The sequence below is a fragment of the Tursiops truncatus genome, chromosome 7 (genome assembly GCF_011762595.2).
Source record: "Tursiops truncatus isolate mTurTru1 chromosome 7, mTurTru1.mat.Y, whole genome shotgun sequence".
Classification (NCBI taxonomy): domain Eukaryota; kingdom Metazoa; phylum Chordata; class Mammalia; order Artiodactyla; family Delphinidae; genus Tursiops; species Tursiops truncatus.
Genome location: NC_047040.1, coordinates 54,059,144 through 54,073,112, shown reverse-complemented (window position 1 = coordinate 54,073,112; position 13,969 = coordinate 54,059,144). Strand labels below are relative to the sequence as shown.

The following is a 13,969-nucleotide window of genomic DNA, read 5'->3' as shown; positions in this document are numbered from 1 at the left end:
ATCAGCCACCCAGAAATGAGTCCTGTTACTTCACAGTAATATTAAATAAATGATGGGACAAGAACTGGGGACTGATAACAGAAACTTGGTTGACGGGAGTGCCCGGGCATTTTGTTCTGACTCTGATGAAGCCGCATTGCTCATGTGCTGCCTGATGGGGTGGGAGAGGAGCTACCAGTGGACCAGCTTTCTAGGCCTAACAATCTGTGGCTCTGTAACTTGCATTGGAAATACTGCTTGATCTTTGGGCTGCCTGTCTATGAATGGATTAGATGGTTCCTGCCTGTAGTATGAGCATGGAGTACATCAGATTATTCCTGACATTGACTTTGACTTCTTCAAGCATCACAGATACTCTGGAGTGACAGACTGTGAAGGTTTCTTTAGACATTTGTTAGAAACTCCATCATGGGAGTATTTTCTCCCCTATTCATTGAGCCAGGAGAGGGGAGGGAAGGGGGAAAGAAAAATGATTGATTTTTTTTTTTTCCCTCCCAGAGAGCAGAGACATATTGACTTCTGGCTCAAAAATAGACTGTTACATTTGCTCTGTGGAAGCGGTTGCCCTGTCTTTGCATCTGTTACAAACCAGGGCTGCGGGAAGAGAGTAAATCCCAATGTTGATGTGTTCTAATGATTCTTTCCTGAGAGCAGCAAGTTGCTTTCAAACCTTTCATAAATTATTGGGAGCCCATCTGGATTAGCAGCTGAACCAGATGCTAAGCACGCGCCAGCTCACTCCATCTCATCAGAAGGGATCAGCTGATCATATTTTTCTTTCTGTCTATGGACAAATTATACTTTGAAAATGGGAAAAAATATCTTCCTGATCTCTGGACAGGAATGCTTCATGTTTATCATCTCTATTTTGGAGGAAACAATCGCCACCATCTAGTTTTCATCCCTACTTTGAAAAAGTGCCATTCGAACTGTGGAAGGGATATGTATGTTTTTACAATAATTTTTTTCTGACTTAAGTTGTACACATTGAGAATCACTGCCCACCAAACATCTCACACCCACATGTACCTCTTGTATACACATGACAATAAAGAAACAGCAAGTAGTAAGTGGGGCTGAAACTACAGGGTTCCTGGGTTCTGGTCCAGATCCATGCAGAGATGCCCACATGTTCCACTCCTATGAGGTCAGAGAGACCAAAACATGTCCTCCATAAAGGGTCCCATAGCTGGGATTCTCCCTGAAATCAGTAACAGGGACGGGATTCTCCCTCTTGTAAAAGGAGTTTGAAAAATGCTATAGCCCACTGCTGCTGAAGCCAAGGAATCAGACATAGCAGAGCAGTCAGGAACCCCGACTGTGCCCCAACCTGGATTTCTGGCTGCACCTCTGAGAGCCCCAGTAGCTCTATGGGAGCTCGGGTGACCCCGATCAAACAGCAGAAGACTGATTCTGGACAGGAGACCCTGTGAGTTCAGGCGGAAGTCATTGCAAAGCTGCTAAGGAGGAAAAAAAAAGAGTAGAGAACAAAGCAAGGAAAATAAAGCTGAAGAACAAACACTTCCCATCCAGAAGGACAATCTAAAATTTCAAAACACATGAGGAAAATGAATCCTAAGAAAAGACACTCAACAATCAAGAGCTAAATGTGCTCTACCGGAAATGAAAATAAGTAGAGCAATCTGAAAGTGACTTTATAAATATGTTTCACATCACCAGAAAGATAAAGGAAAAATGAGCACCCATAATCAAGAAACAAGAAACTCTGAAGCAAAAGCAGTCAGAAGTAAAACGAAATTGGATAGGAAAAAGAATGAGTTAGGAATCCTAGAAATGAAAACAGTATAGTTATGAAAACAAACAAAAGAATTCAATGGCTGAAAACAAAGGGAAAATTAACAAAAGAGAAAACTCAATATGAGGGATTCATTGGGAACGCAGTGCGAAGAGATAGAGGAATGAAAAATATGAAAGATAGTTCAGACATCTCAGACAGACTGGGAGCCTCCAACATTCTTCTACTGGGAGTTACAGGAGGAGAGAAAAGAGAGAAAAACAGAAAATCAATATTTAAATTGCTGAACATTTTCCCTGATTGATGACATAAATCCTCACATAAAAGGGGCACAGTAAGAGCTAACCAGACAAATATTCTCTTTTGAGGTAATTTAGAAGATATAAAAATACATTTTAATGTATTTCCTTCCAAAAAGTTTTTCTCTTGGCAGTCCTTTCCACCCTTTCCCCTCCAAAGTTAGTAAGATGCCATATACGTGATTTGGATCCTACCTTATCCTCTTAACATTTTATTGTGAGGATACTCTCTGTCTTCAAATATTCCTCAAAAACACTCTTCTGGTATTGGCTTAGATTATTCCATACTGTGCTTGCCCTTAAACTATTGGAACAGTTTCCTATTTTCTGAAAATATTTAGGTGGTTGCACTATTATAAACAACACTGTAATGAGCAGTTTATTCATATATTTGTCCACTCACATCTCTTCCTCTCTTCTTTCTGGTGTTCTTTCCTCTCTAAGCCCTCTCATTGGAAAGTACTCCCCCTCAGCTGTCCAAGGCACAGATTTCTGCCCCTTTAGTCAGGCTTCCTCTGTAGACCCTGCAGTTTCAGACCTTCTAACTCTGGGATCTATGCTATTTCACATCACATCATCAGTATTATAAATGAATAAATTCATATTGCAATGAGTGACTCCTAGATATTTTACAAGAACCTAATCTAATTAGTCCTACATTTAATAAAAAAGGGTAAACTTTGGGTGCATTCCATACTAAGAGTTTCAGAATTATACAAGCCTTAACAATGGTAACAGATTCAGACTGCAATTATGACATTTATTCAACCCCTAAAGAGAACAACTTAATACAGACATGAAAATATTTGGAAAGCGGCTGAGTTAACACTGTCATAACTCAACTTTGCAATTTCCTAAATTTCAGTATCTGATATTTACCATCTAAATATATCATCAAACTTTTTTAAGAGAAGTTATTTTAAGTTCTTAAATGTTTGGTAGAATTCCTACAAAATGTGACAATAGATGACTCTGATACAAAGGGATTTCTGATTTTGTTTCTTTGTTTTGTTTTATGTTGTTGGAGGGTGGGGATTATTTTTGTTTGTTTTCCACGTAAGATCTTTAAAAATATTTTTGCTATGACATAAACTTCCCTTTATGCCACACCAGCCCCTTAACATTTCAAATCAAGTCACCTAGTATGTAAATACTGAGATAAGGAGCATAAAAGAGGCTTCCTACATGGTTGACCTTGAAGGCTGACCTCAAGTTGATGTTATGGTCTGGATGGGGAGATGATGCTGTCACAAGTCAAACAACTAAGAAATGAGTCAGAACACCACAGAGTAAAAAGTGAGACAGAGCTGACAAATACAAAGGAATTAAAAAACTATTGTGTGGTAGGTTTTGATTAGGTTCATCCTGGCTGGAAGATGTAGACCCTTCACCCATCTTAGATTATCAAATTCAACAATGGTCTTCTCAAGTCTCACTCCTTCACTTGACCCACCCTGGTCACAGGAGCTTGGGATTGTGTCTCTCTTCTCTGAAGATGTGGCCCTAACACCCACTGTCCCAAGGGCTTCCTCAGACCTAGATCACACTCCCTTGACATGTCATTCCCTTACTGGCTGTTAATAAGGTTCTGAAAACTCAGGGCCAGGTTTATGTATCTTTGACTATCCTTGAAGCCCAGTGCTGGTATGTCACATGGATGCTCAATAATGTTTTAAATAAACACAAAGAAAGAAAAACTTTGCAGGGAAGGTGAGACTTGAGTTGAAATTAGAAGATAGATACAGCACATTTTAAGTGTGTTAGAATGAAAAAAAAAATCCACATTCACTAAGTGGTCAGCCTCCTTGCTAATGACTGAAGTTGAAAGAAAGGAGACAGAGCTAGCAACCTAACAGAGCAGTTCAGACCTGAACTCCACCCCTTACCACTGTGTGACAGGTAGTAGGTAAGTTATTTGAACCTCTCTGAGCCCCAGCTTCTACACCTGCAAAACAGGGACAATGGTAATAGAAGTATCTGTATAACAGGGTGGCTTGAGGATAAAATTTGTTAATGTAGATAAAGCACACAAGCGTTGCCTTTATTGTCAACGAGCACTTGGACATAGTCTAACTCCCTCCTAACTATTTTATCTTGTCTTTTGCCTTTTCCCCTTGTCACGCTCTCCTCCAGCCACACTGTCCTTCTTTCTGCTACACCTTTGCTGTTGTTCTTCCAGGTCCACTCATCTCCCAGCCACTTGCATGGTAGCTCCTCTCCTTAATCTCTCCCCGACTACAATGTCTAAAATGGTCCCCTCCCCACAGTCACTCTCTAGCCCATTTCACTTTTTTTTTTTCACAGTTCTCATTGCTGTGTAAGAGCATCTCATCTGTTGATTTATTTGTTGGTTGACTCTTTCTTCCCAGCAGAATATAAACAGCATGAGGGCAGGCACTTCACCTATCACATTAGATGCTTGGGAGCACCTGATCTACAAAGACACTCAATAATATTTTGGGAATGAGCGAATGAATGACTGAATAAACCATGCTCTGTCTAAAGTTCATTATCATTCGCAATATCAAACAGGGTAAGTAGTGGTAGTCAACATAAAAGAAAATCGTGAAAAGAGAATGCAAAGTCCCAACTTACCCCTGTTTCTATTTCTCTGTAAAATATGAAAAATCAACATTAAATGAATAACAATAAATGTTAGAGCAAAAGGGCAATACTTAAGGTTATATGAAAGCAAAGTATTCAGTCAGGATGAGGTTTATAAGCTTAAGTTCACCACAGCAAGGTAGAATAAAAACTGGAACAGGGGCTTCCCTGGTGGCGCAGTGGTTGAGAGTCCACCTGCTGATGCAGGGAACGCGGGTTCGTGTCCCGGTCCGGGAAGATCCCACATGCCGTGGAGCGGCTGGGCCCATGAGCCATGGCTGCTGAGCCTGCATGTCCGGAGCCTGTGCTCTGCAATGGGAGAGGCCACAACAGTGAGAGGGCCGCGTACCACAAAAAAAAAAAAAAAAAAAAAAAAAAAAAAAAATGGAACAGTCTTTTATGCAGGAGCAGAAATTGAGTCAATGCTGAAGCAAGTTTACCTGTAAATTTAAATTAATTTTAGGGACAGGAAAAGCCAAATGAATACTTTATAAAGTAGCCTGGTTTTAGTGGGTATTTCTATGTTTTTGAGTTTTGTATCTTTTTGAATTATAGTTTTGTCTGGATATATGCCCAGGAGTGAGATTGCTGGATCATATGGTAGCTTTTTTTTTTAGTTTTTTAAGGAACCTCCATACTGTTCTCCATAGTGGCTGCACCAATTTACATTCCCACCAACAGTGTAGGAGGGTTCCCTTTTCTCCACATCCTCTCCAGCATTTGTTATTTGTAGACTTTTTAAATGACGGCCATTCTGAATGGTGTGAGGTGGTACCTAACTGGAGTTTTGATTTGCATTTCTCTAATAATTAGCGATGTTGAACATCTTTTCATGTGCCTGTTGGCCATCTGTATGTCTTCTTTGAAGAAATGTCTATCTAGGTCTCCTGCCCATTTTTCGATTGGGTTGTTTGTTTTTTTGTTATCGAGTTGTATGAGCTGTTTGTATATTTTAGAAATTAAGCCCTTGTTGATCTCATTATTTGCAAACGTTTTTTCCCAGGTTGTTTTTTCATAGGTTGTCTTTTGTTTCTGGTTTCCTTGTTTTTGAGTTCTGAATTGGTAGCTCACTGAGAACACAAAAAAGGAGGTTCCTCGTTTTTGCCCAATTATGGAAAACTTCACCCTCACACAAGGTCTCCGACCCAGCACTTCCAATCACCACAGCTTCCTGTGGCTTAATAAATGCATTATTCTGCTTGGCAGCAGGGTACCTTTGGGCTACCTTTACACTCAGTGCTCAGAGATGATGCCAAGCAAGGCCTAAGAGGAGGTGAGGGGGCCGGAATCCAGAGCTTTCAACCTCACTGTAAGCCTGGTTTGACCATTATCAGATCCCATGATAGGTAACTCGCATCATAACTAAATGCAAACGAATGCGCTAAAATGCCTTTGATGTTAAAGTGTACTTAGGTTATGTCACGGATATCACACTCTGAAAAGATAATAAACAATTTAACAATGACTCAGAATTATCACCTGAGCATTAGGGAGGAAATAGAAGGTCAAGGAAACAGGTAAATAACCATCATTTATCTTGTGAGGCTGCTCCAATTTCAAAGGTATTTGATTCCAGGTTAGAAAAACAGTGTGGATCTGTTCCTAAAATAATTACAAAGTTCTCAGATTTACTGGGAAGCTTCATCTTAGATAAATGTGAACTTCTGAAGTCCTATTTTATTAACTAACTGGAAAAAAATTAGATCTAAGGGTCTCTGAAATTCCTATCTGCCCCAGTACTAAATTTTACCTTTATTACCTCAAGATAAAGGTTTATCTGCTCTATTTCTAACATAACCTTCCCCAGTTAGTGAAAATGAATATGATTTGGTACAGCTGACTGCCGTAGTCATATGAAGCAACCATGTAACTCTTAATATTTTGCTTTTAAAACTCTTTGTATAGAAGGTAAATAAATAAGTGAACCAGTTATTTATCGGGTGCTTTCTATATGCCAGAGTGGTGTTATCGCATTTGATTAAAACATCCTCTATAAAATGCATATTTCCATTTTACCGATGAGGAAACTGAGGTTCAGAGAAGTTAAATGCATGGTATTATTTTGGCTCTCAGAATGCATGAAATAAAACTCCTTTGATACTAAGTCCTAAGCTTCTTATCCACACCAGTTTTCAAATGTCTGATAGTAGGAATTTTAGTGTTTTGTGTCCTAGTAGTGTGGCTGGCATTCAGAAGTCTAGGAAGCCATTGTGATGTTCAGTAACACATACTTTTCTCTGTGGAATTTATGTTTATTTCCATTGTCATTATTCTAAACTCTACCTTCACTCCAGCTGTGGCTGCAACTTGAAATCTCCTTCTGCTTCTCTCCCATGGTGGTGACCCAGGTCGTTGGACAGATAAATCATTAGATGAGGAAGGGAAGCAAGTCCCAAATGGTATGCATGGGATTGAGGTCAGTGACTATGTGTGGCTCTGGTTTGCGACTGAGATTCTAATGCGTTTCAATTCAGCTTCTAATGGATTTCTATTCTACATCTACCCTCTGAATCAAAAATGTCCTTTGCCAAGTAACAATTGCACTTTACCTTCAGTTCCTCCTGCAAAACGGAAATAGTATTGATTTGTAAAATATTGTGAAATCTCAGGGCAACCAAACACCTTGGAACTACTATGAACGCTCATATATCTAGGATGTTGACAGAAATCACACTGCTAATTTTTCTTTCTTTAATCCAGTTACCTACCATTAATTCAAGTTTCTTGAAATGGTCCCTAACTATTGCTTCTTCTATTAAGACTCAGTCTGCAACCTGACGAACAGAACTATAGATGTCCCTTTGAAAAACAATATATGTGTAAAATTTAAGACTAGAAGGAGCAAGGAAGGCAAAAAGAATGAGACTAGCTAAGTAAACAAACATGTCAACCATTACAAAATGGATGGCCAAAAAGAATCACTAGAATCCTGAAAATAGACTGTAATGTAAAATAAAAGCACTTCTCTTATATTTAAGTATTGAAAATAAAGCATTACTGATTAGAACAAACAGGATAAAGTTTAGCAGTAATATGTTGTGACCAGCTTTCCTACTCTTAAGACTTAAGCATCAAAACTAAATACGGAACTTCAGTTTCTGGTCAAGAAGCAGGGACTGGATTTACCCTCATGCCTTAAACAACTCAGACATTGAAGGACAGGTAGCACAGGATAGTCATCCCTGAGAGAAGGGAAATGAATGAGGTGAGCCTTATGATTGCATCAGCCTGCTGTCTGGGAGGTAATTTCCAGACCAAAGCTCAGGGAAGTGGAACAAAACAGAGTCCAAAGGATGTACTGTTTTGAAGATACAGAGATCAGACTTAGGGGCGGCCAAGGCATCTAGAATTTCTGGGGCAGCGTGTCAGTGACAGATCTTCAGATCTGGGGAGGGGTCTCTGGCTGCTTCCTGATCCACCCACGCATGAAAGGAAACTGTCTAAGGTCAGGGAAAGTACCACAAGTAAAGAGTGGCCTGAACAGAGAAACAGTATGTATCTGTGCTTTGAGACCTACTTACTAAACTGACATGAGACCAATTACAACTGGAGACCTCACCACTTAATCCATCATCACATGACTCAGATCAATGTCAAACAGGTACACTGAGTCCAGGCACAACAAGTCCAGGCACCCCATAGGATATCTTCTGCCTGGTCCAAGATTCTTATACATTCTAGAAGACTGGGCCTGTAGCAGGGGAGGGAAGAAAGGAGCTCTCATACCCATAGGGGCCAGACATGAGCACACTGGTTCTCCTAGAGCCCAGTGGACACACCATTACCTGATGCATGACATGGAGCCAAAGTAGGGAAGCTTAGTAACTACAGCTACTGTTAGTTTTCCAAAGGTGAGAATTATTTGCCCTTTTCATAGCCTCAGCTTTTTAGCTCCTGCTGGAATATCTTGGATTATTTCTGATCTTGACTTTGCATGGTCCCAAAGCCCTGGTTAAATGTATCTGTCTGGACTCAGATTATCTTCTGAAAAGAAAATTCCCTAAACCCAAATTTACCAAATCAACACTTGTAAGCATGTCTAAAATAGAGCAGAATGAGGGTTTAAACAGAAATAAAATAATTTTTACCACATTTGACCTATTTCATTTTTCCTCAAATTGAATGTCTTTGAGTTTCAAGGGGATTGTGGATATGGAAGATAAAAACAGGGCTTACCCCATTTGCAGAATTTTTTTTGTCTCTGTCAAAACATAAGCCCTGCCATCATTTCTTCCTAGTCAGTATCTGTTCCATCATCTGCTCTTTCTGTCATCTCCATTTTGTCTTCCAATCCCTATTCTTGATCATACGTTCTCACTGCATTCTCTTTCTGCTTCTCAAGGTCCTTCTCTCTCCTCATTCCCACCAATCTCTAAGATATACCAGAGTATATCACACTGATATACTCACTGAATGTGCTCATAAAAACAACCCACCCTAGCACACTGGTTAAGAGCAGGTGGTCTAGGATGCACTAGACCATTAATCTGGATCCACGCACTTGAATTCAAATTCTGGCTCTGCCACTAACTAATCAGCTGCATGACCTTTTGCAAGTCACTTAACTCTCTGTGTCTCAGTTGCTTGTAAAAAGAGAACATTAATAGTATATTCTATGCCTTGTAGAGTTGCTGTGAGGATTAATGGGATAATGCTTCTAAAGCTGTTGAGACAGTGCCAGGCATGTGGTGGGCTCTCCATTTTTAAAAATGTAATTATTATTAATTAATAATAATGTCATCTTTTACTTAGGGTTTTGCTTGGTGAGCCATCAAGCTCATAAATGAAAGGGAATTCTAGAACTTTATTTTTTCCAGAAAGCAACAAAGGGACAGAGTAGACTCAAGGCTTACGAATTAAAAGGGAGGAAGAAATCCCATGGAGATGCTAGGATATAAAAAGTATACAGAAGGAAAGTTCTGTCTCTTCTTTTGTTCTTTCCCTCCTCGCTCCTCAGAAACTCATAGAAAGAAAGCTTTAGCATCTTCAGGTCCTAAGGTCAGAATATAGCTTCACTTCTGGATGAGCAATGCTGTGTTCAGAATTACTGTTGACCAAAATTCAATAGATACTTTTAAGCCATGTCATAATGCAGTAAAACATCAGAAGTAGGGACAAAAAATCATGCAACTTATTTTTTAACAGACTGTGGAAACTGTGAAAAAGCTTGTCACACTGAGGAAGAAATAGACTTCACTTACCTGCAGGAGGCTAGTTGGTTGATTAAGGCTTGTCCCTCCTGCAAAGCATCAGCTGTGCAGTCTTTAATTTCTCTGTGTAATTCCTCATGCCTCGCTGCCAAGACAGGCAGAGTTAAACCCTCTGATTTAAGGAGCTTAAGGTAAGCTTCAACTCTTCCAAGCACATCAAATGCCTGCCAAAGAAAACATACTTTCATTTTCTGCTCATCTAGTTTAAAGTCTACATCAATGTGCACACAAAATACTAGAGATTAAACCAGCCTGTTCAATTTATTGGTTTGCTCATAACCAAAAACAACAATCTGAGTCTTAGAAAATAGCTGTGTAGCTTTAAGGCTCCGTTTAGGGAAACTGATCGTAGTTTAGTTCAGCACAGATAAATGTCAACCCCATAAAATTACCAAAATGGTTTACATTGAGAATGTACCTATACAACACAGTTATAACTATATAAAATTTGGAGAGCCAGGTTTATTTTTTGCACATTCTGTACTGGATACAACTAACGGATGAGATGTTTTAAAAATATTATGCAGACTTTCATAACCTGAACATCTCTGTAATCTTCTTTTAAAAAAATTCCCAATAAATTGCACTTTGAACCTGAAACACCATGGGGAAGTATTCCAAAAATTTTGGGACTTTTGTCCCTTGCCTTTCTGAGTAAAAGATCTTCTGCCTGCTCCATCCAAGGCATCCGTCTGTCTATAGAGAAGACTGGAATTTGGTTCTGAAACAGTGCAGAGACTAAGACCAAGGTAATATTTAGCTTCTGACATGTAAAACAGGATTATGCAGGAAGAAACATCACCTTGCAAACCAAGATACTGTCTTGAGAGAAGATTTTTGAATTTCTTTATTTTCTTCCTTTATTAGCAGATCAACAACCAGGTATGGGGGATTAAGCTTATAGAATGAACACAGTAGAGGCCTAGTTGGCATTAAGAAGGGGGAATATATGATATAAAAGCAGTAAAAGAAGACTGTGGCAATATGAGGAAAAGAGAGATCAGAGTGCCATGGTCTTCATAGGTCCCTGATAGCCCATCTGTGAACTTCGGCCTGGAGAGCAGGAGATGAGTTAGGTAAGTTGAAGAGAAGATGAACAGCAAGGGAGCTCTTGCCACGTTGCCCTCTGGCTGTACTGGAAGAAGCCACCTTACAGGGTGTTTCACACCACTCTGAAGAACAGTCCTATCCCAGGAAGCTTGACTGGGCCACCGTCAGCAGGGGCGTGAAGCCTAGCCTTCCTGGGTTGTTACAGTGGAAGCCAGTGAGCTCATCAGGGGGCCACCAGGTGAACTAGGAAGACCCCACAATGAGAGCAATGGTCTCGTGAGTCGACTACCACTGAGAACTGAGAGAGACCAGAGAGGGGAGCAAGGCTGGGTTGATGCTGAGGGAACACAGTTTAAGCCAAATGTAGAGGTTACAGCCGTGGACCTGTGTAACAGCACCCATACCTCTGCACCTGGCCACCTTTGAAGGGAGTGAGTTGCTTTTTTTTTTTTTTTTTAAATTTATTGAAGTATAGTTGATTTACAATGTTGTGTCAATTTCTGCTGTTCAGCAAAGTGATTCAATTATATATATATATATATATGGTTTATCACAGGATATTGAATATAGTTCCCTGTGTATATAGTAAGAACTTGCTTATCCATGCTATATACAATAGTTTGCATCTGCTAATCCCAAACTGCCAATCCTTCCCTCCTCCACCCCCCTTGCCCCTTGGTAACCACAAGTCTATTCTCTATGTCTTTGAGTCTGTTTCTGTCTCATAGATAAGTTCGTTTGTGTTGTATTTTACATTCCACATATCAGTGATATCATATGATATTTGTCTTTTTCTTACTTACTTCACTTAGTATGATAATCTCTAGGTCTATCCACATTGTTGTAAATGGCATTATTTCATTCTTTTTTATGGCTGAGTAATATTCCATTGTATATCTGTGCCACATCTTCTTTATCCATTCATCTGTCAATGGATATTTAGGTTGTTTCCATGACCTGGCTATTGTAAATAGTGCTGCTATGAACATTGGGGTGCATGTATCTTTTCAAATTATAGTTTTGTCAGGAGTGAGATTGCTGCATCAGATAGCAACTCTATTTTTAGTTTTTTAAGGAACCACCATACTGTTCTCCATAGTGGCTGTACCAATTTACATTCCCACCAACATTAGGAGGGTTCCCTTTTCTCCACACCAAAGGGAGTGAGTTTTAATGGCAGAATTGGAACTGGACAAGATTTGAATTTACAAATGAAATCTTTCAGATACTGTCATGTGACTTATATGTTGAGATTCTGTTTTCCCACCCATGTCCTCATGTCTTCTGAATCTGCATTTACTGAGAGTGTATAAAGCAAATTCATTCCCATTTATTTAGTAGATGATAGGAAGTAATACAAATAATCACTACAGTTTAATGAGAACTATGTGCTTCTTCTCTACTTCGTGTTTCACAATTACTTTTCATTTCGTCAACAAATATTTCTGATCGTCTGCTGAGTTCCAGGCATATTGTTCTTAAGAGCCATGGGAGGCAGCAAGAAATTATCCCCTTATATGACTGAGGAAACTGTGTCTCAGAGAAGTTAAATAAATTTCACCAAGTCATACTTGTGCTAAGGGACAGATTTGGTATTTGTACTCAATCTGTCTGGCCCTGAGGGCTCTGCTCTTAAATCCTGGGATATGGTGCTATGTAGCAAAGGATTTCTATGGCAGGTTTATGAGAGAGGGGCATTTCCAAGAAGACCGTTAATCTTAGGTGGAAAAGGTAGGATTTAAAAACTTACGTTTTGTAAACAGTGTCTACTTTTCCTTCTTACAGGTGAGAAAGGATACAGAGAAAGATTGAGCTATTTCTCTTAGGTTTATAGGACTGTAAAAGAAAGATAGCTTTATTAAAGAAACTTTGAACCTGAAGAACTCTTCCTTATCTGATCCTTTTTCTTTCCTGCAGTTGGCAACAGAGCCAAATGTCTCAAGATGCTGATGTTAGAAAAGATGATTTGAATTGCTTCCTGGATCTTTCCATAACACACTGAAACACCACTAGGCAATAACCACTGTTTCTGGAATTTTGTTTTATATTTTTAATTTTATTGCTTATTTTGAATAAATTGGAGTCCTTGTTAATCAAGGGTTAGTTTTAAAGCCAGTGCCTAAAGCAAAAATCTGGTGTAGTCAAAATAATCATGAACTCCCTTAAGTCATGCTTAAAGTTTAATATATGCTTATAGTAATACATACTCACACCTAGGACTGAGAGCCACTGAGCTAGGATAAAGGAAGAAATAAGGATAAATCTATACTTAGATGTCAGGACATTCACTTCACTCTTCCTTTAAGATAATTCTCAAGTTCTTACTGTGAATGGGGAAGGGATACAGATTTCAAAAGTGCTTTGTCTTGCCTGTAAGTTTAAGTCCATTCTATATTAATATTAAGCCATTATAACCTTAGTAAATATCATATTTATTGTTGAGAATTAAAGAAGGAAAACATATGAAAGTAACAAGGGCACGATGGTGGAAATGTAGTAAGTACTCAGAAAATATTTGCTGGTTCTTACTCTAAATCTTGATTGATCAGACACATCTTTGAAAAATCACTGAGAAGAGCATGGCCACCTGCTGCCTGTCACTCATCCTACATGGCTTTTTCTCCTTGTGTCCCCACTGAACAGCTGCTACTCTCAGATCCTTGGTCACTGGTCTCATCTTCATAGGAGTCAGATTCTAAAGCCACTTGTACATTAAACGCATGTGTGATGTGACTCCACCCTATTCCTGAAGGTTGTCATAAAAGTATCATTTCCTAATGGCACAGAAATAAATTGAAGAGCTAAACATTCACTAGAAGGAGGATGTGGTAGATCAAGGACCAGTATAACCCATAACTTAGAATTAAAATAGCCAGATTTTCTTCCAGAGCTTTTTCTCAGAAATATCAAAGTGTCAGGAAAGTATTTATGAATTCCTCTTCGTGTCACACTTAAGAGAACTATAGCAGTAGAAAGGAGGTGAGCGATTTCTTTCCTTCATTAGCTCAACGAATATATTTACAAAGATCTACTATAGGTAAGATGGGCTG

At 39.2% G+C, this 13,969-nt stretch overlaps 1 protein-coding gene across 8 annotated transcripts in view; it reads right to left on the bottom strand.

Moving 5' to 3' along the window:
* The window catches only part of CCDC141 (coiled-coil domain containing 141), a 217,586-nt gene that overhangs the window by 75,969 nt on the left and 127,648 nt on the right, over window positions 1-13,969 (bottom strand). For all 8 annotated transcript variants that reach the window (XM_073807529.1, XM_073807525.1, XM_073807527.1 and 5 more), the window contains exon 9: window positions 9,861-10,033. In XM_073807529.1, coding sequence (XP_073663630.1) covers window positions 9,861-10,033 — 173 coding nt within the window. The remainder of the gene's footprint in view (window positions 1-9,860; window positions 10,034-13,969) is intronic.